The following is a 20,323-nucleotide window of genomic DNA, read 5'->3' on the forward strand; positions in this document are numbered from 1 at the left end:
TTACTTGTTTAGTGTGCAAGCTGCACACACAGCAAGAAGTTTTTCACTTGTGATGGATCTGTCCAATATTTTGCTATCAGAAAATTTCACATTAATGGCATCCCAGCACTGAGGCCTAAAGTGCAGAAGCTGAGAACATTTTTTCTTTCTTAATGTAGTATTATCAGGACACTTCTGATCAGAAAGGAAGCACTAAAGACCAAGCAGACGTGAATCCTTTGTGTCATATTTGTTTTTCACATAAGTGCCCATGTATGTGAGACTCATTTGGCTCCATATTAGTCAAATGAATTTGGAGAAAAGGAGGCCAAGAGGTGACCTCCTTGCAGTATGCAGCTTCCTCACAAGGGAAGAGTTGGGACTGGCACTGATTTGTTTGCTCCTGTGACAAAAGGCAGGACTTGGGGAAATGGTAGGAAGTTGAATCAGGGAGGGTTTAGGTTAGATATTAGAAAAAAGATTTTTCACCTAGAGGGCAGCTGAGCAATGGAACAGGCTCCCCTGGGAAGTGGTCACAGCACCAAGACTGCCTGAGATCAGGAAGTGTTTGGATGATGCTCTCAGGCTCATGGTGTGATTCTGGGGGGGGCCTACAACTGGGACAGGAGTTGGACTTGATGATCCTGATGGGTCCCTTCCAATTCGGCAGATTCTATGAGGGGACAGCATCAGGCATAACTTTGTCCATCATTTGTCTAAAGTTGTAATATATTCCTGCCCTTCGATTGATTACATGGATACGGGCGGTACCTGGGTTGGGGCAAGAAATAGGGAAGGTACCAAAGGTCCTACATCTTATTATAATCCTAAAATAACTAGGTCCCATTTCACAACAAAAGGTACAAAGGAAAGGAATAAGGGATTGCTGCAATGTCCCTTGAACACCTCTGAAAGTTTCCATTCTGAAGTCTCTTGTTTTCCAGAAAGTGTTTTAGAGAATTTTATAGGGTGGAATGGGGGGGCAGTGGAAATCAAGACAAATGCTGTTGCTGAAGGTTATCAGTTTGCTTACAGATCGACAGTTCAGATGAAATGTATTCTGTGGGACACCAGGCTGGCCATTTTATTAACAGGAGTGACAGCTAAGGAAAAGATACCTAATGAAGGAGAAATAAAACTAATTGTTACAACAAACACCTATATATGTCTCATTGTGTATAAAGAGAATTCGGTACAAAAGAATGAGTAAAAAGAAACTTCAGTCAACAATAGTGATCTAGTTCATTCAAAGCCTTAATTTTATGAAAAGATTACTTAAATTAAAATTCCTACTCAGAATTACATCTAGGCTGGATTTCCACTTCTAGACTCTTGCTTTAACGATGCCTGGGTTTATGCCAACCTGCCACATGCAGAAAGTCATTAGATGAACTTTTCTTTCTAGCAAACTAGAACTATGGGTCAGGTTGACAGCCAGTGCAACTTTTCAGTACAGTTTAGAGGACATTTCCTCAGATCACATCAGAAAGTAGCCCAATTCTCAGGAAGTCAGCATTTTCAAGACACAAAAAATGATGTTTAAAGGTATAATCCCTTTAATCTCTAATAATAATAATAATTTCTAATAATATCTCTAATATCTCTAATAACCATACAATGACTGCATGGGAGAGTATGGACAGAAGTAAGCAAATATTTATTGTTCTGCTTACCTATTCTGTCTCTGTGTATCAAGATTTTCAAATATACTTCAGCAAAGAAAATCAGAAAAATTTAATTTATCTCATATAATGCAAGTGTATCTCCTCACTGATAGGTAACTTTGGATAATCATAATGGAGTAAATCTTTCAGGCAAAGATATGAAACTTAAATTTATTTGCAGTTTTCTGAACTAAATGGATCTTTTCCTGCTGCAAGTTTCTAAGGGTATCTGCCAATTTTTGTGTAATAATATTTCACCATGGTATTTCTACACAAGTGAATTATAAATAATTTTCTTTCACACTTCTTGTATTTTTTCTATTCTTTTAAAAATTATTAGTGTATTAGACTCCAAATAATCATATAATTCTCAAGCCGTAAGAAGACTCTCTGTTACCTTTGGCCTCTGGTCTTTTATCTTCTAAGATGACAAGCCACATAAGTATTCCTTAGAAACAGACCTCCCATTAGCAGAAATATCTGTGGGACTACAGCATTTTTTGTGCTTTGAATTGTTTTTTTTCCTAGAGTTTTATCACACCAAATGAATATAGAAACAGAACAAATGTTTCAAAATACTTTAAACTGCCAAGTAAAATCTCAAGTAATTTTTCAGCTCGTTTCCCCATCAAGAAGGGAATAATAATGGGGGTATTATTATAGTGTGGGGTGTAGAATCCCAAAAAGAATATATGTCACAAAACAGTTGCCCTGACAAAATGGACATTGTACTAAGGTGGAGGCCTCACTCAATAGCCATCTGGACTCTGTTGTCTCAAGGAGAGACCCTCATTTGGGTCACCACCCTGATAAGCAAGGCCCTATTCTCACAAGAGCATCCTCTCCTTTTGTGGCTATCTAGATAAACTGAACACTGGCCTGGCAAGGGGAGCTCTGTTTGATGGCCACCCTGACAGGCAGGACACTGTCCTTACTTGATAAGGAACAGGGGCAGGCGAGCTGCACCCTGTGGAGGCAGAGTGACATCTTGTGTGTGCCCCGGGTAAAGCCACTGGAGAGGGCACATGCACAGAAATAAGGGTTATTGCTGTGTCAACCCATCTGGAGGGGCCCAGTGAACACCTGGCTTTGCAAGAAATGCCAAAGTCCCCCTCCTCCCAGCAAAGGTGGGATCAGGTGGTTATAAAAGAGGCATACTTGAAATGCTGGATGCACACCCGCCATCCAAGGACCTGAACTTCCTACTGAGATCATTGCTGAATCCAAGGTTGGTGGTATCTTTCCTATCTCTTATCTTTATCTCTCTCTGTCTCTTTCTCTCTGTCTCTGTTTCTAACCTTACGGTGGTGCTATGCTTCGCAGTAGTTTTTGGCAGCTTCTCTCAGAGCTATGGGCCATATTCTTCTGCTACAAGGATGGTGTTGCCCAGGCAGCATTCCTCACCATAGTCCTACACAGACTCCATCATGAGGTCAAGGAGTCTGCTACTTTATGAAGAGCCTCACCAACTGGAGAAGTCATCGAGCCCATCTCCTTTGCAGATCCCAGTGACAGGTAAGCAGACACCTCCAACTACCCATCACTGTCCCTGGAAGCCATGCCGGGAGGACAGCAGGATGATATCATGCAGTTCACAGCAGCCAACGAGACGAGGCTGGAGAAATCAGCGCTGCAGAGCCTGCAGCAGCACAGAGTCAACTCCAAACTAGAAGGAAATGAAACACTGGAGATAATCGGGCACAGTCCTTCTGACCAAGGTACACGTGGCACAAGTTTATAGTGCCATGCTTGAGCTTTTCAGAGTTGTTCCAGTTATTAAGTAGTCCATATTGATCTTTGCAATCATTGTTTTGGACTGTGCCAATAAATCTGTCACAGTTTAACACTGGCATGGCAATTAAACCGAGTGACAGATGCTCTCTATTAATCTCTCCTCCCTGATAAAGAAAGGAGAGAGAATAAGGGAGAGAGGCTTATGGGTTGGAAACTAAACTACACAACTTTAATGAAACAGTGATGATAAATAGGAAAAATTACTAAATATATACAAATATACAGGAAAATTGATACCATGTTCCTCCCTCCTCTCCCCCAATAACTCTCATGTCACCACTGAGGCTGCAGGGCAGCCCTGGGAAAGTCCAGGCTGGACTCCTGGAGTCAGCAGCAGTTGGGAGCTGGAGGCAGGAACACACAGATATGGGCTGGCACGGATCAGGACCACAGGCAGATGAACAGATGGAATCATCCCAGGATGCTGAAGCAAACAGGGACAGGTGAAGAAGGGGAAGTAGGAAGGGTTAAGGCCAATTTCTCATTTCCATTGTTTTCCTTTTCTCCTAGTCACAAGGTCAGTGAGTAGCTGTGTGGACTGAGTGGGAGAGGCTGTGGTGTCTGCAGCAGTAGCAGCAGCAGGGCTCACTTTCTGAGCAGCAGCAGTGTCTGTGGGGGTGGAGGCAGCAGCTGCAGCTGTAGCAGACACACTGGCAATGCCGGCCGGCCTTATCTGAGTTGTGCTCTTGTGTGAGGGGGGGTGAGAAGCGGCTGCAGAGGCAGAAGTAGGGGTGCTCTCTTTACAAGGTGTGCTAATTCCCCTAATTGTAGTTGTCTTACTCCTCACCAACGTATGATAATATATGAGAATACATACACACATCTGAGAAACACTGACCACAACAAACAGGAGAATTAAAACTATAATAAGCATATTGCCATTAGAATCTGGTGAACTCAGACGGAGAGTGGTATATGTCCTCAAGTTAAAGCTGAAAATGTAATTACAAACAAAGTTTTTAATCACCACTGCACTGTGTACTGTACCGTATATTAGTATTGCGGATCATATCACAACTAATTTTCTCAAGCAGCGCTTACCCAAAATAAACCACATATTAACACTCATTCCAGCTGCAAAAGCACATATCACATAACCTGAATACCACAGGTACGGCACGAATTATTTTATCTCCAACCCTGTGAAATTTCCAAATAAAAAGGTCTGATTCCCACTCAGAAAAGTCATAATGGTATCCTGCCACTGGAGTTGGAATTCAAACTATTCAGGCAAATTAGTCAAAATTTGAACTGGGCTCCAGCTAATTAGCTCAGACTGCATGTTGTTTACTACCTGTTGCTTTGTTAAGTTTTGTTGTAATCCATTGCTTTGAAAGTACTACCATTTATAATTCTGCTAGTTGTAATCTGACATACTTTATAATCTTACTCACTTTTAAATTGTGTTTTTATACAAACCTCCTGGCTAATAACCTTACTCCTGAGTACTGCACAGAGAATTCCCAAACTTAATCTCGCCGAATGGGTTGTTAAAAAGAGATTAATTGGAGGAGAAGGAAGATTGGGCCCAGCCACGCCTAGGCTCCTCTCTGAAGGAGTTTAGAAAGCAAGGGGGTCCAATCCGAATCTCCCTGGGTTGACCCCCACACAGGGGAACCCTACCTGTGCCCAGTCCATGGGATGTGATATTTTTTTTGGCCCCCAAATCTGGGGCGCCGTGCTAACTTTGTGAGATGTGACAGTGCCGCACCCACCTTGTGGGGCGTGACATAAGGTAAATCAGACATTTCCCCTTAGTGACATTTATTTGGACCACAAATGGCCTGAGGACAAGATTCATATATTTATATAGCTTTTATAGTAATGACTATTCTAGGTATAGGCAATCTGAATACATCTGGACACAGAGGGGATTTTGAAAATAAACCCCAGTTAATTATTTGAAATATTCTATTCTGCATCATAAGTAAGATTCAGCTTCAGAAAAGAAATGCCAGTTGAACAAAAAGATGTAAACCACAAAAAAATGGAACAACATAGGCACCTGAAATTTTTTAAGTTGGCAGCTCTAGCAAAACAACTAACACTACTTTTCTGGTTGTTTAGAAACAATGATTTCAAAGATCAACATGGACTACTTAATAACTGGAACAACTCTGAAAAGCGCAAGCATGGCACTATAAACTTGTGCCACGTGCACCTTGGTCAGAAGGACTGTGCCCGAGCCTTTTAGTAAATCTTGGACCATGTACAACCGGAGACTGACATAAGAGAAATCCTAAATGCAAACAGGAAAGCAGGAAGGATGGCTTTTAAAATTCAGAATGAGAATGAGAAAAAGACAGCCCAGCTGAAAGGGTGCCAAACCAGATTTTTAACTCCCCAAAGGCAATTAACAACTCCAGGGATCTGCTAGAATAATTAGAGCTCTCATAGGGGAAGTTCCATTCAGGTGGCTTTCTGTCATAGCTATTGTTCTCTACAGATAACAAACTCTCATGTACTAAGTTCATTCATGATAAAGAAGTTATTCACAAGACTTATTTCTAGATGTAACTGTCAGACATTGGCCAGATAGGGGCTGGGCTCCCTAGTACATGTAAAAATTTATTCATGTGACATCTTGGACCTACTATAATTTTGGAGACCAACCTTCAGGGATTTCATTAGGAATGATCCTCAAGAGAATAAATGTTTTAAGACTTCTTTAATGGTATTAGAAAGGAGATAACCATCTTGAATCCTCATTAATTATTTTTCTTTCTTTGCATGTTTACAGAAACCTAATGTTTTATTCTGAACTACAGACGTTCATTTCTCATAAGATGCAGTATCTTTTGCTGGCTCAACTGTGAAATTTTGAAGTTCAGGAATGTGCATATCAGAAAAAACACAAGAGTTATATTAACAAAACCAGTTGTTAAAGATTTTTTATGCCCAAATTGACAAGGGACAATAAAAAACCCAGAACTACTGATCATCTATCTATTCGAGCACATTCTTCTAAACACAGTCTAAGCAGATGGCTACTGTCTTCTGCATTGTACAGGACATGCCAAAACATGACCATTCCGGATACATTAGATGTAAAATCAACATCAGATAATAAACGCTGAATCTAATGGGTGTTATTAATGTTATAGTAAGTGACCACTGAAGTTTGAAAACAAACCAACCAGTCTGGATCACATAACACATTCATTCCTAGGTGCAAAAATTGATCAGGTCCAAAGATCCACAAGACTCTTGCCTTTTTTGTCATACATATTAAAATCTTAGATCTTAAGTCATAATGCAGTCTTTCATAGAATCATAGAAACATTTAAGTTCAAGAAGGCTTTAACAGATCTTGAGTTCAACCATACCCCTAAGCACCACAGCTACGTGCGTTTTAAATACCTCCACCACAACTACATGTATTTTAAACACCTCCAAGGATGGTGATTGAAACACTTCCCTGACCAGCCTGTTCCAGAAATTTCTGTGAAATTTTTTTTTAATAATATCCAGTCTAAACCTCCCCTGGTCCAACTTGAGGCCATTTCCTCTCATCCTATCACTCATTACTTGGGAAAAGAGATATCCACCTCACTACAACCTACTTTCAGGTAGTTGCAGAGAGAGGTAAAAGGACTTGCCCTCAGCCTCCTTTTCTCTAGACTAAACAACCCTACTTCCCTCACACACTCCCCATCAAACTTGTTCTCCAGTCTCTTCACCAGCTTCATTGATCTTCTCTGGACTTGCTCCAGCACCTCAATGTCCTTCTTGTACTGACAGGCCCAAAATTGAACACAGTATTTGAGGTACAGCACCACCTTTTCCTAGTACAGGGAGACAATCACTTCTCTAGTCCTGCTGGCCATGTTAGTCCTGATACAAGCCAGGATGCCGTTGGCCGCCTTAGCCATCTGGGCACACTGCTGGCTCAAGTTCAGCTGGCTGTCAACCAGCATTCCCCAGGTCCTCTTCCACAAGGCAGCTTTACTGCCATTCTTCCCCAAGCCTGCTGTGTTGCGTGGGGTTGCTGTGATACCAAGGAAGGATCCAGAACTTGGCCTTGTTCCTCTTGTGGCCTCAGCCCATCAACCCAGCCTTGCCCAGGTCCCTCTGCAGTCTTTTAAACTCAGGTAGATCAACACACCCTCCCAACTTAGTGTTACCTACAAACTTAGTAAGGGTGCACATGATCCTCTTGTCCAAATGATTGATACTGATCTTTAAGATATTAAAATTTTGCAAACAAGTGATAAAATAAGTTTGAGTATAATATATACACAAATACATATCGTGATACAAATACCAGTCTCAAGTACAGATACTAGGTCTTACTAATTTCACCTGTGTGTTTAAGGAACAAAGACCAGGGAACATATCTAAGGGAAAAATACTCTTTGTGCTTGCACTACATTTCAATGTATTCAAAGTATTACTTATAAACATTACATACCTGTATTACATAGAACCCAATTACTTTTAACACTGAATTAAAAAAAAATGTATGCCATGTACTTAATAGCTGTACAGTTGCTTCTTTTATCATTGCCCAAAATTGTTTTTGAACTTCTTAACAACTGAGCTGTATTTTTGACCTTACATACACAGTTTGTTACCCTCAACAAAGTGAATATTCAGCAAGAAAAAGGACCCTATGCAGTGTTTCAGCTGACCTTTAACTGGGTGATGTGCTAATACTGCGTATAATTTTACATACATTTTACTTAACTATGCAATAAATGATTATTTAAGAGCTGCATGCATTGTATTTTTGGTGTTTTAATTACTGGATGAGAAGAAGAACACATGGCAATTATGGCTACCAATCTGCATGTAAATAGGAAATATATGCTTTTTAAATGTTTTTATTTGGTTTTGTTGTGGGGTTTTTTTTTCCCCCAAAATCAATAAAATTAATGTTATTGTCTTATCACCTTTACCTCAGAATTTTTTTTTCTCAATGTTAAGAGCAGAATTCCCAGGTAACAGAGAATAATTTTTAATTCATTGTTTTTTACAGAATTATTCTCATTTCCTTAGCATTAAAAATCACACAATTAAATGATATTTCCAATGAAATGAAATAAATGTATTTCATAAAGAAAAAGCAACCAAATAAAAGCCACAAAAAAATCACACGTACTTAAAATGCTGATAGTGACGGACCTAAGGTGAGCAGTCAGTGATGGCCAAATTCTGTGAAATGTGTCCTGGAGGAATTTATAGTTAGCTCTTCATATTAATGAAAGGTAGTTTTACAGCTTATGAAACCAGATTTGACTCTCCTTCAACAGTATGAGGTCACTCTAGAAACTACTATTGCACACTTGAATTGGTATTTTAAAAAAGTCCTTTTTCATTTTAAAACTGCTACTTTCCACAACAAAAAACCTATTTAAATATATAAGGGGGTTAGAAACAAATTATGCCCCCTACTGTTACCATTTCAGTAATACTCCTGAGTCTTTTCCAATTTGAAGTATAACCCTGAAAATTCCTTTTCACTTACAAGCTTCTTCTCCCTGTGTTTTTCTTTATCATGAAGTAAAATGGCATTGACTAGCAATGATGGGTCAAACATTATTACAGCTTTTATATATTTCTTATGGCTAGCCACAAAACTACTCACTTTTCTCTATTGAAAAGTTGCTCAAAATTCCTACTTGTTTCTTGTCTCCTTACAGAGCAGCTAATTATCAATCTCTAATAAAAAATTTGATAGCATTCACAAATGAAAGCATTGTGGATGGTAGTTGCCACATATACCTACAAGCAAGAGTCCTGCCAAATAACATCGGAAGTTTAAAGTGAGTGTTATATACCAGTGCTAAGCCATAAATAAGAAATTATCTTTTGAAAACAACAAAATTATGGTTTCATACACATGCTCTTTTAAGGCACATGAGAATAACACAAGTCTAAGCAGTGGAAATACAAAAGTACAGAAGGGTATCAAAGAGAACACCAAAAAAGACAAGTAGAAATCTCTTACTGGTTCTCTCAGGCCTCTGAACAATCCTAGTCTTCTTATTCTGAACTCCACTTTCATGAAGTGCCTTAAACCAGTCTCTCAATCTGTTAGCAACCTCCCTGAATTCCAGGTCACTGCACACTGAAAAACAAAAAGCAGAGATTTTAATGTTCTCCTTGTTGTTTTTCAATTATGCTATAAAAAATAGCACAAACATATATTTCATAGCTTTCTTTAATTTATGAAGTTCATTTTCATTACTTACATATACCTTCAAAACCCAATCAAGGTCCTCAGAAATAAATACCTGATGTGTAAAGCAATTATGAAATTATATATACCTAGAAATTAAAGACATCCTTTGCAAACCACTGTAAACAGTTCTAACACAAATATTTTCATGTCGTACTGTAGATGAGGCTGTATGGCAGAGATCAGGACAGTCTCATGGAATTTCGTTTCTTAAGGCAAATACAGCCCTACCATAACTGCTCAGAGATATGATTTAGGCAGATAACACAAGAACATTCAACTTGCTTTCCCATGATAAAACATTAAAAGAGGAAATAGGGAGGGCAGAGAAAGGGCTTCAAGAGGGTCCTGAAAGCTTATTTGATTGAATGTCATTTTCCAAATGTACGTTCGTGAGCACCTCACTGCAAATAGGAAAGAATACAGAAAGAAGCTTTGTGATGGAAAGGATGGTTTCTTTGACCAGAAACAGGTAAAGCAGAAAAAAGCACACAAAACCTAAGTGAGCACCAAGAACAGCAGATTAGTAGCAGTGGTGGCTGAAGTGTTGTAAAGTATTGGCAGTAAACTCCAGAGACCAGCAGCAAGTAACAGAGATGTGCACTGAGAAGGCCTAATCAATATTAAGCTGCTGGGAAACACAAAGAAAAGGTGTGCTCGGAGCAACCAGATAGCTCTTTCAGAACTCTGTTTTCCCATTTCATGTGTTGGAGATAAGCTGGGAGAAGACAAGACAAATAATAGGATCTGGAAGATTGCAAAAACAGATGGCAAGAAGAAAAGGCACTGGATGTATGCTTTCCTAGGTAACAAAATGCCTTCAACTGCCACCAGTGATTGACTCAGCTACAGCTGGAAGATTTCGCAACTAAGTTAACAGTTTCACAGTGACAATATTGAAAACAGATCTCCACTTCAGCTTGCTTTTCCTTTATTATGTAGCAATCCATAATATTTGGTGACATAGCCAAAGTCAGCAGACTTTATTAAATTGAACACTATGAAGCATTTACTTGTAAATTAGAGTAAGATTAAAACATTATGTCAACAATTACCAATGCCTATAGCAGGCATATAAACATTTTTTTATGCATTCTTTGCTGAAGTCTACCTTGAGACTTTGATTCTCTCCATGAAAGACTTAGGTGCAATCCATACATAAATTTATATGTATTATGAACTGACTTTTTATAAAACTTGCATTGTGCTTTTCTCTTGTGTAATGAAACTTTTTTCCGATAATTTGATAGGGAAATGGGGAAAAAAATCATTAGTGATATATGAGCATGTATGCACAAGAATGTCATATCACATTAAGTAGATGACAATGGTTTCCTGAGCCAAGACTACAAATCATAATTCAAACTTGTGGGATTTCTACATTTGTTATGACGACACCTTCCTTTACCAAACTTTGGACCAGCTGACAGGTCAGGCATAAAGAACAAGATGTTAAATTATGACATCCTGTGCCTCTTTAATTACCCTCCGATTACAGGTGAAATAGCATAATAATAATCCCATTGCTACTGTCCCTTGGTCTAACAGAAAGACTTCTAGAATTGAATCAAAGGGTATGGAGTAGAGCACAATCACTAGGGGTATCTGACCTGCCATCTAACCACTTTCATTTATTTACCCTGCATGATATTGTGTAATACCACAAGTCCTAGAAGCAACATAGCTCCCATAACCCTTTTTGCCAGACTTCACCTGACAATTTAAATTATAGTTTTTACCTCAAAAAGAATGAGACAATTATAATAATTTTTGGTTCATTTGAATGCTTTTGATACCTCTGTGATAAGAATAGATTATCTTAAAAAATCAAAGCTATGCAAAACAAACTGATTAAAATTGTCATTTGCCTATTTTCCACCCCCTAGATACTCAAGTGCTGGAGTCACGTCTCAAGCGTAACAGAATATTACAGTTATTATTAATTTAAAAACACAGTGAATTTTTGGTTGAAACCATTTCTAATGTTTTTACATAAAAGTAGATGTCTTCTGTATTTGAAATAAATGGGAGATGCAGCAGAACTACACTAATCCACATACTGAATAAGTTGTATAGATAAACTGTGTTTTCAGCAAGGATTTAAAGCATGTTTTTTTGACAATGTCTCCCCTATTTCAATATTTTACTATCAAGGGTTCTTTTTATCAAAGACCATTTAGTTCAATTACTAATATTTTGGAAAAATGTTATATGGTAGCTCCAGCCAGCAATTAAGAGTTCTTGCTACAAAACTTTCTATCAATCATTTAATTTCCACCAGATGGTTAAAATTTTGAGTTTTCTAAATAATAACTAGTGATGCATTGTAATTTTGAATGCTGGAAAGCAAAATAAACACAATTTTTTTTTTCTGTTTCCCACTCCCTTCCTTCTCCCTTTCTTCCCCCTCTCTTTTTGAATTTTCCATCAAGAAATTTCAGATTTCATTATAATTACTATTTTCCAGAATGCTTTTTAAGATCTAGCCATCCTAACATTAAAATATCAGAATAATAATAAAAAAACCCCCAAAACATTAAGAACATATTTGTCCTTTCATAGTTCCTGTTAAGTGATTTTGGCTGGGGTTACTTAAGGTTAAATCCCTAACACCTGATGTCAGTATTCTTTCACTTCTGTGCTTACTCTTGCATATGGTCCTTTCTAAATACTCTATTGTAACACTATTACTGTTTGAAGCATTTCAGAAACAAAAACCAACTGGGTGAAAAGAATTCACTTTTAAATACTGTGATTTCTATGGAAGAAAGAAAGCACGTCACATCCTGATGTGAGAATTAATTTATAAACTAAATTAATTTATATTAAAAAAGAGAGACCTTATTAGAACATGGTATTTTTTAGTGGAAAACAACGAAGCACAAAACAGATTTACATAACTGTAGGAAGGGTATGAGCAGTGGCAAATAGATCCCGAAAGTAATATGGCTGTTTCTATGGTATATTAGCATTTGTGCACCTTTGGGCCAATGTTTCCTAAGTTACTAGGTTTTGGTGATAGAAGACAAAAAATGAGGCAAAGTATGTCTGAGAAGTAGTGCAATAACTTTTGGGAGGTAGTGATGGTCCCGTCAGCTTTAGTGTTAAGCAACATCAAATGGAAAGCAGGGAAGAGTCACTGTTCTGTGACTTTTGGATAAACTGCCCTTTCCTTTTCTCACCCTTCCTAAAAAGCCCCTGTGATTTTTGCTTTTCCTCTCAATCTCCTATGCATCCTGCTCTGGAAAAGCACAGGGTCAATGTCTGGATAGCATGCATGCATCCCCTGTAATAAAGAGGTGTGGGACAGTATGTAGCAGCTTTTGGTTCTCCTTCCCATCCCTGTCTGAGGTACACACACATTACTGTGTGCCACTGGTACTGCTTATGGCTCACTCCCTTATCTCTTCCATGCCAGTTGCAGAGACATCTCAAGAGAAACTGTGGGATGGGCTATTTGGGCTTGTCTCCTGCCCCTACTACAGCCTGCAGTCTCTTTCTTCTGTCAGCAACACCCTGAATGGGGCTTGTAGAATTGTAGACTGAACACAGTGCAATGGTGTTTACAGTGTGCATCAGCCTAGGTTAAGATTATTTACTTTATGAAATGTCTTAAAATTTTGGTGAACGAGACAGTGGGTAATACAGTTCATGTCTGAAGTGATGCTTTTACTTAGCAAATTCTTTTACGAAAACATACATACTTAGAAGACAGCCTGCAATGACTTCGTTGAACCTGAATCACCACAGACAAGTAATTTTTTTGGTAACAACAGATATCTCCACCCTCACAAAATGTGAATATACACTAGTATCTTAGATACTAAGTCCAGCCAAAAAAGAATGCTGCATATATATAGACGTAATACTAACAAGCACACTGATTTTTGTCACATGTATCAGTGCATATTAACATATGTAATTACAATTGTTGGAAAATAGAATTTTTAAGGTATTCAAAAAGTAACAAATGGTGTTGCTTAGATACTAGTTTTGTTTCTCTGATAATTTCTATTTTTTTGAGTATCTGAGTAGTGGTATTTTCTATATTTCTATTTTCATACATACACAAATAAACTGAAGGTTTTTATCATGTGGATTATTAAAAAAATATAAAATCCTGACATCTAGATGTTACAGATGTGATTTGTAATGTAAAATAAGTTTTTTTCTAAAAGAACTTTTCACTCTTCAGACTTTTTTTCCTCATTCGACATGCAAAAAGGAAGTAAGCAGCAAAATGATTTTTAAAATAGTAAACCAAACAATTTAACTCCCACTCATAATCAATTTTGTTCAGCTTCCCAAGAACATTCAGATGAATACAGAACAGAGGTAAGAGGCCAGACTAAAAAAGTGGGTTTCAGAAAGTCATAAGAAGGAGAGAACACCATTCATACATTATCACTACAGACACTTTTTTTTTTCAGAGGAGCTGAGCTGCAAAACATGAGTTTGAGTTATGCTAATTAAAATACTTAAGTTACAAAAAAGATCAGGTATATGTATTATACATTTGGCTTTGTTTCTGGTCTGTATCCTGCCTCAGTACAGTACTGAACTCCACCTTAATTCACATGGGTGTATGTGAATATATGTATCCTGCAACAAAAGATGATCAGCCTAACACTCTATTCACCAGAATGCTGTTTGCCACTGAAACGTGCTTGTTCAAGGCTGTGCTATCTGATGAAAAATTATACTAATTAATAGGTTGATGCATTCTAGAATACATATAGGGACACTTCATTCTGGTGATCAGCCTCTAAAGATACGTGCTGCTGAAATTATTGTATGCATTGGTCAGTACTGATTTAAAACAGGTCAAGATGAGGTAAATCAGATCTATTCAGACTATTATTTCATCTGATTGACTGGGAGATGAATCTTTAATGGTGAAAGACAGACAGTAAAGTTGTAGAAGGTTAGACAGTAATAAAAATATGCATATTAAATCACATGAATCCATGCCAAGAAGTACTTCTTGTTTTATCTAATGTCAATGCAGGACGTTTCTGCTATTACAATCAATTCCAGTAGCCATTAAAAGAATCAGAAAGGGATAAAATGAAGTCACTATCTCAAAGGTTACTGGAGTATCCTGCCATTTGAAGTAATAAAAACTGACTGTCTTTTAAAACCACTATATAAAGCTATGGAAAAAAATGAAGGGATCTGAAACCTTCCAGGTACCAATCCAGAAATATCTTTATAATAAATATTATTTAAATGTTTGGTGGAACCAATTGTTCAATTTGTTTTCACATACAGTAAATGTTACAATTTGTGTTGGCATTTGAATATAATTTACTTATGGGAAGTAGAATATTTGAAAATGCTAATCAGTATATGTTCTTTCGGTGCCTTTCAACTCAGGCTAATTCATGAAGAAGTAAAAATAGTGCTGCTGAAAGCTATAAACTTATTTTGGGACTATCATCAAGGACTGAATTCCCTAACATATTTAAACCAGTGTTAGCTTTCTAACATAACAGAAAATAAGTTATTTTTACCATGCATACTTTTTCTTTTTTATAAAGAGAGAGTATATATTATTAGCTGTAGTTTTATATGGGTCTGAATGATGGGTCATCTCCTGCCACCACCTGCGACTCCTTGAACGCTTCCATCAGTGCTGCCTCCGTACAACCCTAAACATCCACTGGACTGACTGTGTGACCAATGTCCCTGTCCTTGAACAGGTGGGGTCACCAGTATTGAGGCCATGCTACTGAGGGCACAGCTGTGCTGGGCAGGGCACGTCTCCAAGATGATCACCACCTCCCTAAGATTGTGCTCTGCAGTGAACTTGGCACCGGCTGCTGCAATAGAGGAGCCCCAGAGAGGAGACACAAGGACTCCCTGACACAATCCCTCAGCTTTGGCCATACTGCCTGCCATCAGTGCTCCACTCTGGCCTCCAATGGGGAGACATGCAGACACACCATCCATAACACTGCTGCCTCCTTTGAGAACAGAGAATCAGTCTCAAGGGGAAAAGACAGAGCAGAAAGAGCTGTGCCTTGGCTGTACCCTCACAGGAGACTCTTTTGCAGCCGCATTGCCTGTCCCACATTGGCCTTTTCAGCCATCAGCGTGCTTGCAGCAAGCGTAGGGAGAGCCCTTCTTTAAATCTTTGTTCGCACAACTACTTGTAAATCATCATCATATTGACAAAATAAGAACCCTGAAATACTGTTGCATTAGGAAGTAGATTTTGTTAGGTGATGGATCAAAATGTTATTAAAAAAAAGATCACCCCACACTATGCAGTATCATTCACAGTAATATATGGGACCTCCAGAGTGTAGGTAAAATTTGTGTTTGTTAAATTTGTGTTTGTTTACTTCAGGAAGAGATACCTTGACCTTCTTTTTCTGCACCTGAGCCTGGCTCAGTCCTGAGAGCACAAGGCCTGACAATTCTGAAGTAAGCCATATAAACCTAAAGAAATTACTAGCACATAATTTAACAGTAATTTAAGTGTAGAACTCACAGAGTGTCCTCTTTGTGCCCTGCAGACAGAATTTTCCTAAAGTCTTTATAAACATGACACTTCCACTCCTGATTCCACTAATGGCCAGTGGGATTAGGTTGTAGGAGTTAGATTAAAGCTTTGTCTCAGAGTGAGTATTAAGTGCCTTGCCCTGCAAGAAGGCACACTTCAAAGACACACTTCAAAGCCAATTGTGGTACTCGGCTGTCTCATGCTGTGGCTGCGCTTGCCACACAACTCTATCGTGTTTTGAAATACACACCCCCTACAACTGCAGATCATCCCCAGCACATGCAACCTCATGCAATTGGGCAATTTGAAGAACAGGATACACACATCATCCACCTCCAACAACGAACTAGGAATTCCTCCATGTGAGCTGGGTAACTTAACAAACGATCAGCATGTGCTAAAGCAAGACTTTTGATAATCCCAACTTTTTCTACGTGTTGCAATCACAGCATATAATTACAGAAACAATTTAAGCTGGAAGGGAACTCCTGAAGTCATGCAGCCTTACCCTCTGATAAAAGCAGGTCTAATTACATCTGGTTGCTCAGGGCAGTGTCCAGTCATTCACATGCTGTGATCCTCATGCCATTCACATGAAGGCTCGTCCCTACATGAAAGACTACCACTCTTTAAAAGGAACAATATACTATCTACTGGTTTGTAACTCTATACTATTTTCCTTGAAAATACAAGAGCATTTTGTCATACTGTAACTTGAGGATTGCACCCATGTGTCCAGGATTGCTAGACATCCAGAAACCTGGTTACAGCACCAGTTCAAACTCAACTGTGAGAAGGATTATTTTGAGCTTACATATGTATGATGCTTATGCCCTTCCAAAGCATCACCTACCATTTATGTACTATTGTATGGCTGTGAAGTAAATCTTATGCATCTGAGATGCACTGATTAACTGCACATCCAAAATGTGCATATAAATGTTTTTCTTTCCCAGAAGGCCGTGTGTAAAAATAAGGTAGCCGTAATGCTGCCATTAGAATTCAGTGCTGCCTTTAAAGATAGTATTTAATGAAGTACTGGAACATTATATAAAACCGACCTACTCAGTAGGTAGCCTCTGCAAGGCTGCCATTCTGCAAAGGTTTATCAATTTAGCCCTGAGGAACAGATGGTTTGAACTGAAACCTCCTGGCTCCAGACTACAGGCTAGTCCCCCATTTAACTAACTCTAAATGTTTGAAAACATCCGAACTAAAATTGTATGCAAATGGCCTTATAATTCCTGCAATATATGGCAGTATTTCTAGCTCTGTATCATTGCTGTCAAAAATGAGAAGAATAACATATGGCAAAAAAAAATGTGGTTGCGAAATCCAATATATTTGGCAGAAGGACGAAAAGCCCTTCAAACTCAAGGATTCAACAGTCATTTCAGTCATCTTTTCACAGTCCCATATATATAAGCAGATTATTTTTTTTAAAGGCTGTAAATTGAAAAACTTAATATATATATGTCTATTTTCATGAGCTCATAAAGTTTATTAGCCATCTGTTACCTCTAGGGCCTAGGATTTTAGGAAGATACCTTGAAACTAACAAATAAAAGCATTCTGATTTTGTTGCTATTTTACTATACATAATGAATTTTCTACTTCATCTATTCTATGCTATGAGATAATTAATATAAATGCTGCAGATAATGTATCAGGGAGCTGCAGCCACTTATTCTTACCACCTCAAATTAATGTTCCACATAGGCATTCAGCTCATGATTAATGTGTTATACAATTTAAAATTATTTCAATTAAAATACATTTTCACAAAATCAATCTGATCTCTTTGTGTCCTCATTGTTTTAAAGACTATATGTTTAAATATAATGACCACTTCTGAGAACAGGAAAAATAGTAGTAGCCATAATATAGATTTTATGTCCTAAGATACCATTTTCAACTTAAAAGATATAAGCTTACTAAAACATTGCAATTAAACGAGACAATAGTAATTCCTTATCCAGTCAGAAGTATCAGAGACCTGCTGTGGAATGTGTTTATTTTCTGGAGGACAAACAATATATTTGGCTTCCTTTGCTAACTGCTGCTAACTTTTAGTGGGGGATATAATTTCTCATCATGCCCTGTTATTCTGCACTATTAATTTATAAGAATGAATAAAATGCTATTAATCTGTAGACTGCATACTTATGAAACTAGATAGTCAGCAAAAAAAGTTAGATAGCATGAAAACACTTCACTGTAATGTGCTATATACCAAGATCTTTTCATTCTCAACTGTTTTCATATATTCAATTGAATCCAGTATTTTGCGTAATACAAGATATGGAAAGTATCAAATAGGGACAAAACAGCGATTTTCTCAGGGGTGAAAGCTTTCCAGTCAACTGTAAATCAGAGGTGAAGTTTTTTTTTTTTAATTCAGTCTCAAGGATTCCTGATATAATTACACAGCTCTGGTAGAAAGTCAGGACATTTTCTTCATCTCCAGGACAAGACAGACAGGGTTTCACAAAAGCATTTTTGCATTTGACATAAAAACTCTTGAAACCCAGTAGACACAGATAAAAGGTCTGATATTGAACAGTGAAAACTTGAAAATATGTATAATTATTTCTGTGCTCAAATTTGACATTTCCTGAAATCAGAAATGTTTCATGCTGCTGAAAGACTTAAAAGGTTTACTCCACCAGATAATTCTGCATGCAGAACCTGGAAGGAACTGATGGACCTTTCTTTCTGCTGTAAAATAAAATTACCATTGTGCCTTGGTAGGATCATCTACTCGTTTGCACATTTTCAAAGGAAGAACAGCAGAATTGAACACAGGGCTGAACAATCACCAACTAATAGAAATAAACTAAATTCTGTTCTGCCAGTACCTGTCAGGAAAGAATTCTACATTAAATTGGATCCCACTAAAGTCTTAACAGATTTGGAGCAGTTTTCTTCTTTTTGCATTTAGATGCTGATTCAGTGCTTTAAAGCACTTTGCACTTGCTCTAACCATTTGCCTGTGTGTCCTTCTTAAATGCTTAAACAATAACATTACTCTTATTCACTTAAAATTGTGCATTAGGAGCACAGTTGTCTGTATACCTCTCAGTGAGGACTGAGAGGGTGGAAACACTCCAGTCCAGGTAATTCTTTGTGCCTTTGCTGAAGTGAGGCCACCAGAGCTAAACAAACACTCTACTAATGAAGAAAACTAGGGCAGTCAATCCATTTTGTCAGTAACATAACAGCAGGACCCACTCCCTCTAGCACAAGAAATCACTGCACTGAGGTGCAAACTCTTCTATTTGGTACCACTGCTTCATTGAAAATAGAACTCTAGTTAAGTAAATATGAACTACAGCTGCATCTCCACACAGCTTCACTTACCAAAAATTGAGGGAGAAATGAAGAAAGTAATTATTTTAAAAGATACAGTTAGGGTACAAATATCTGACATGTTTACACATGCATATATGAAATATGTTAGAGAAGTGCAGTTATGATTTACTAGTCTGTGCACTGAACACCAAATGAATTGTTCATGAATGTCTGATGTAGATCTGAGAATTTTTATGAGATGTATATAAATATTCATAGAGCAAAGAACTCGCTTAGCCTTGGTAATTTCTAATGTGGTTATACATATTTTAAATCCAAAAATCCTGCAATACTAACAGTGACCCTGCTGAATTACAATTACTGTTTTTGAAGAGGAAGGGAAAACTTGTTTAAAGTGCTGTTTTATAAAGAATTAAGAAGTATATAGGAAGCATATAAGAAGCATGCACTGATGAGGCATGTATTTATGTGAAAAAGTTGGAGGGGGAAAGTGTCTGATAGGATACCATTGGCAGGCTTTGCAATTTCAAGGTCTATAAATCTGCTGCTTTTTCATTCATACAGTCTGCAGGAAGAAGTCCTTGGAGAAAACTATTTCCAGAGGCACATGTGAAAGGGGAATAGCTATTTGACCTCAGTAGAGAGTCTGGCAATGAACTAATAATGTGGATAATAAGGGACAAGAGCCAAGGAGTTAACCAATGAGCTACATTATTCTACAGTGTAAATAATACCTTATGTGCTCTCCTGCATTCCTTCACCCAAGTTTCTGTCCCAGTAATGGAGACCATGCCATGCTCATTATAAGAAATGCCTCCACAGCACCTTAATGCTCACTGAACTATATTGCAAGATGTGACAACACTTAGAAAAGAAATGCATTTG

The 20,323-nt window shown here is 37.9% G+C and overlaps 1 protein-coding gene across 4 annotated transcripts in view; it reads right to left on the minus strand.

Moving 5' to 3' along the window:
• SPOCK3 (SPARC (osteonectin), cwcv and kazal like domains proteoglycan 3) overlaps positions 1–20,323 on the minus strand; it is a 163,998-nt gene that overhangs the window by 12,825 nt on the left and 130,850 nt on the right. For 3 of the 4 annotated variants that reach the window (XM_071743122.1, XM_071743120.1, XM_071743123.1), the window contains one exon: positions 9,388–9,507. The exons of the other annotated variant lie outside the window; for it this stretch is intronic. In XM_071743122.1, the coding sequence (XP_071599223.1) occupies positions 9,388–9,507 (120 nt within the window). The remainder of the gene's footprint in view (positions 1–9,387; positions 9,508–20,323) is intronic. 4 annotated transcript variants of the gene reach the window in all.

This window comes from Heliangelus exortis, chromosome 4 (assembly GCF_036169615.1).
Source record: "Heliangelus exortis chromosome 4, bHelExo1.hap1, whole genome shotgun sequence".
NCBI classification, from domain to species: Eukaryota; Metazoa; Chordata; class Aves; order Apodiformes; family Trochilidae; genus Heliangelus; species Heliangelus exortis.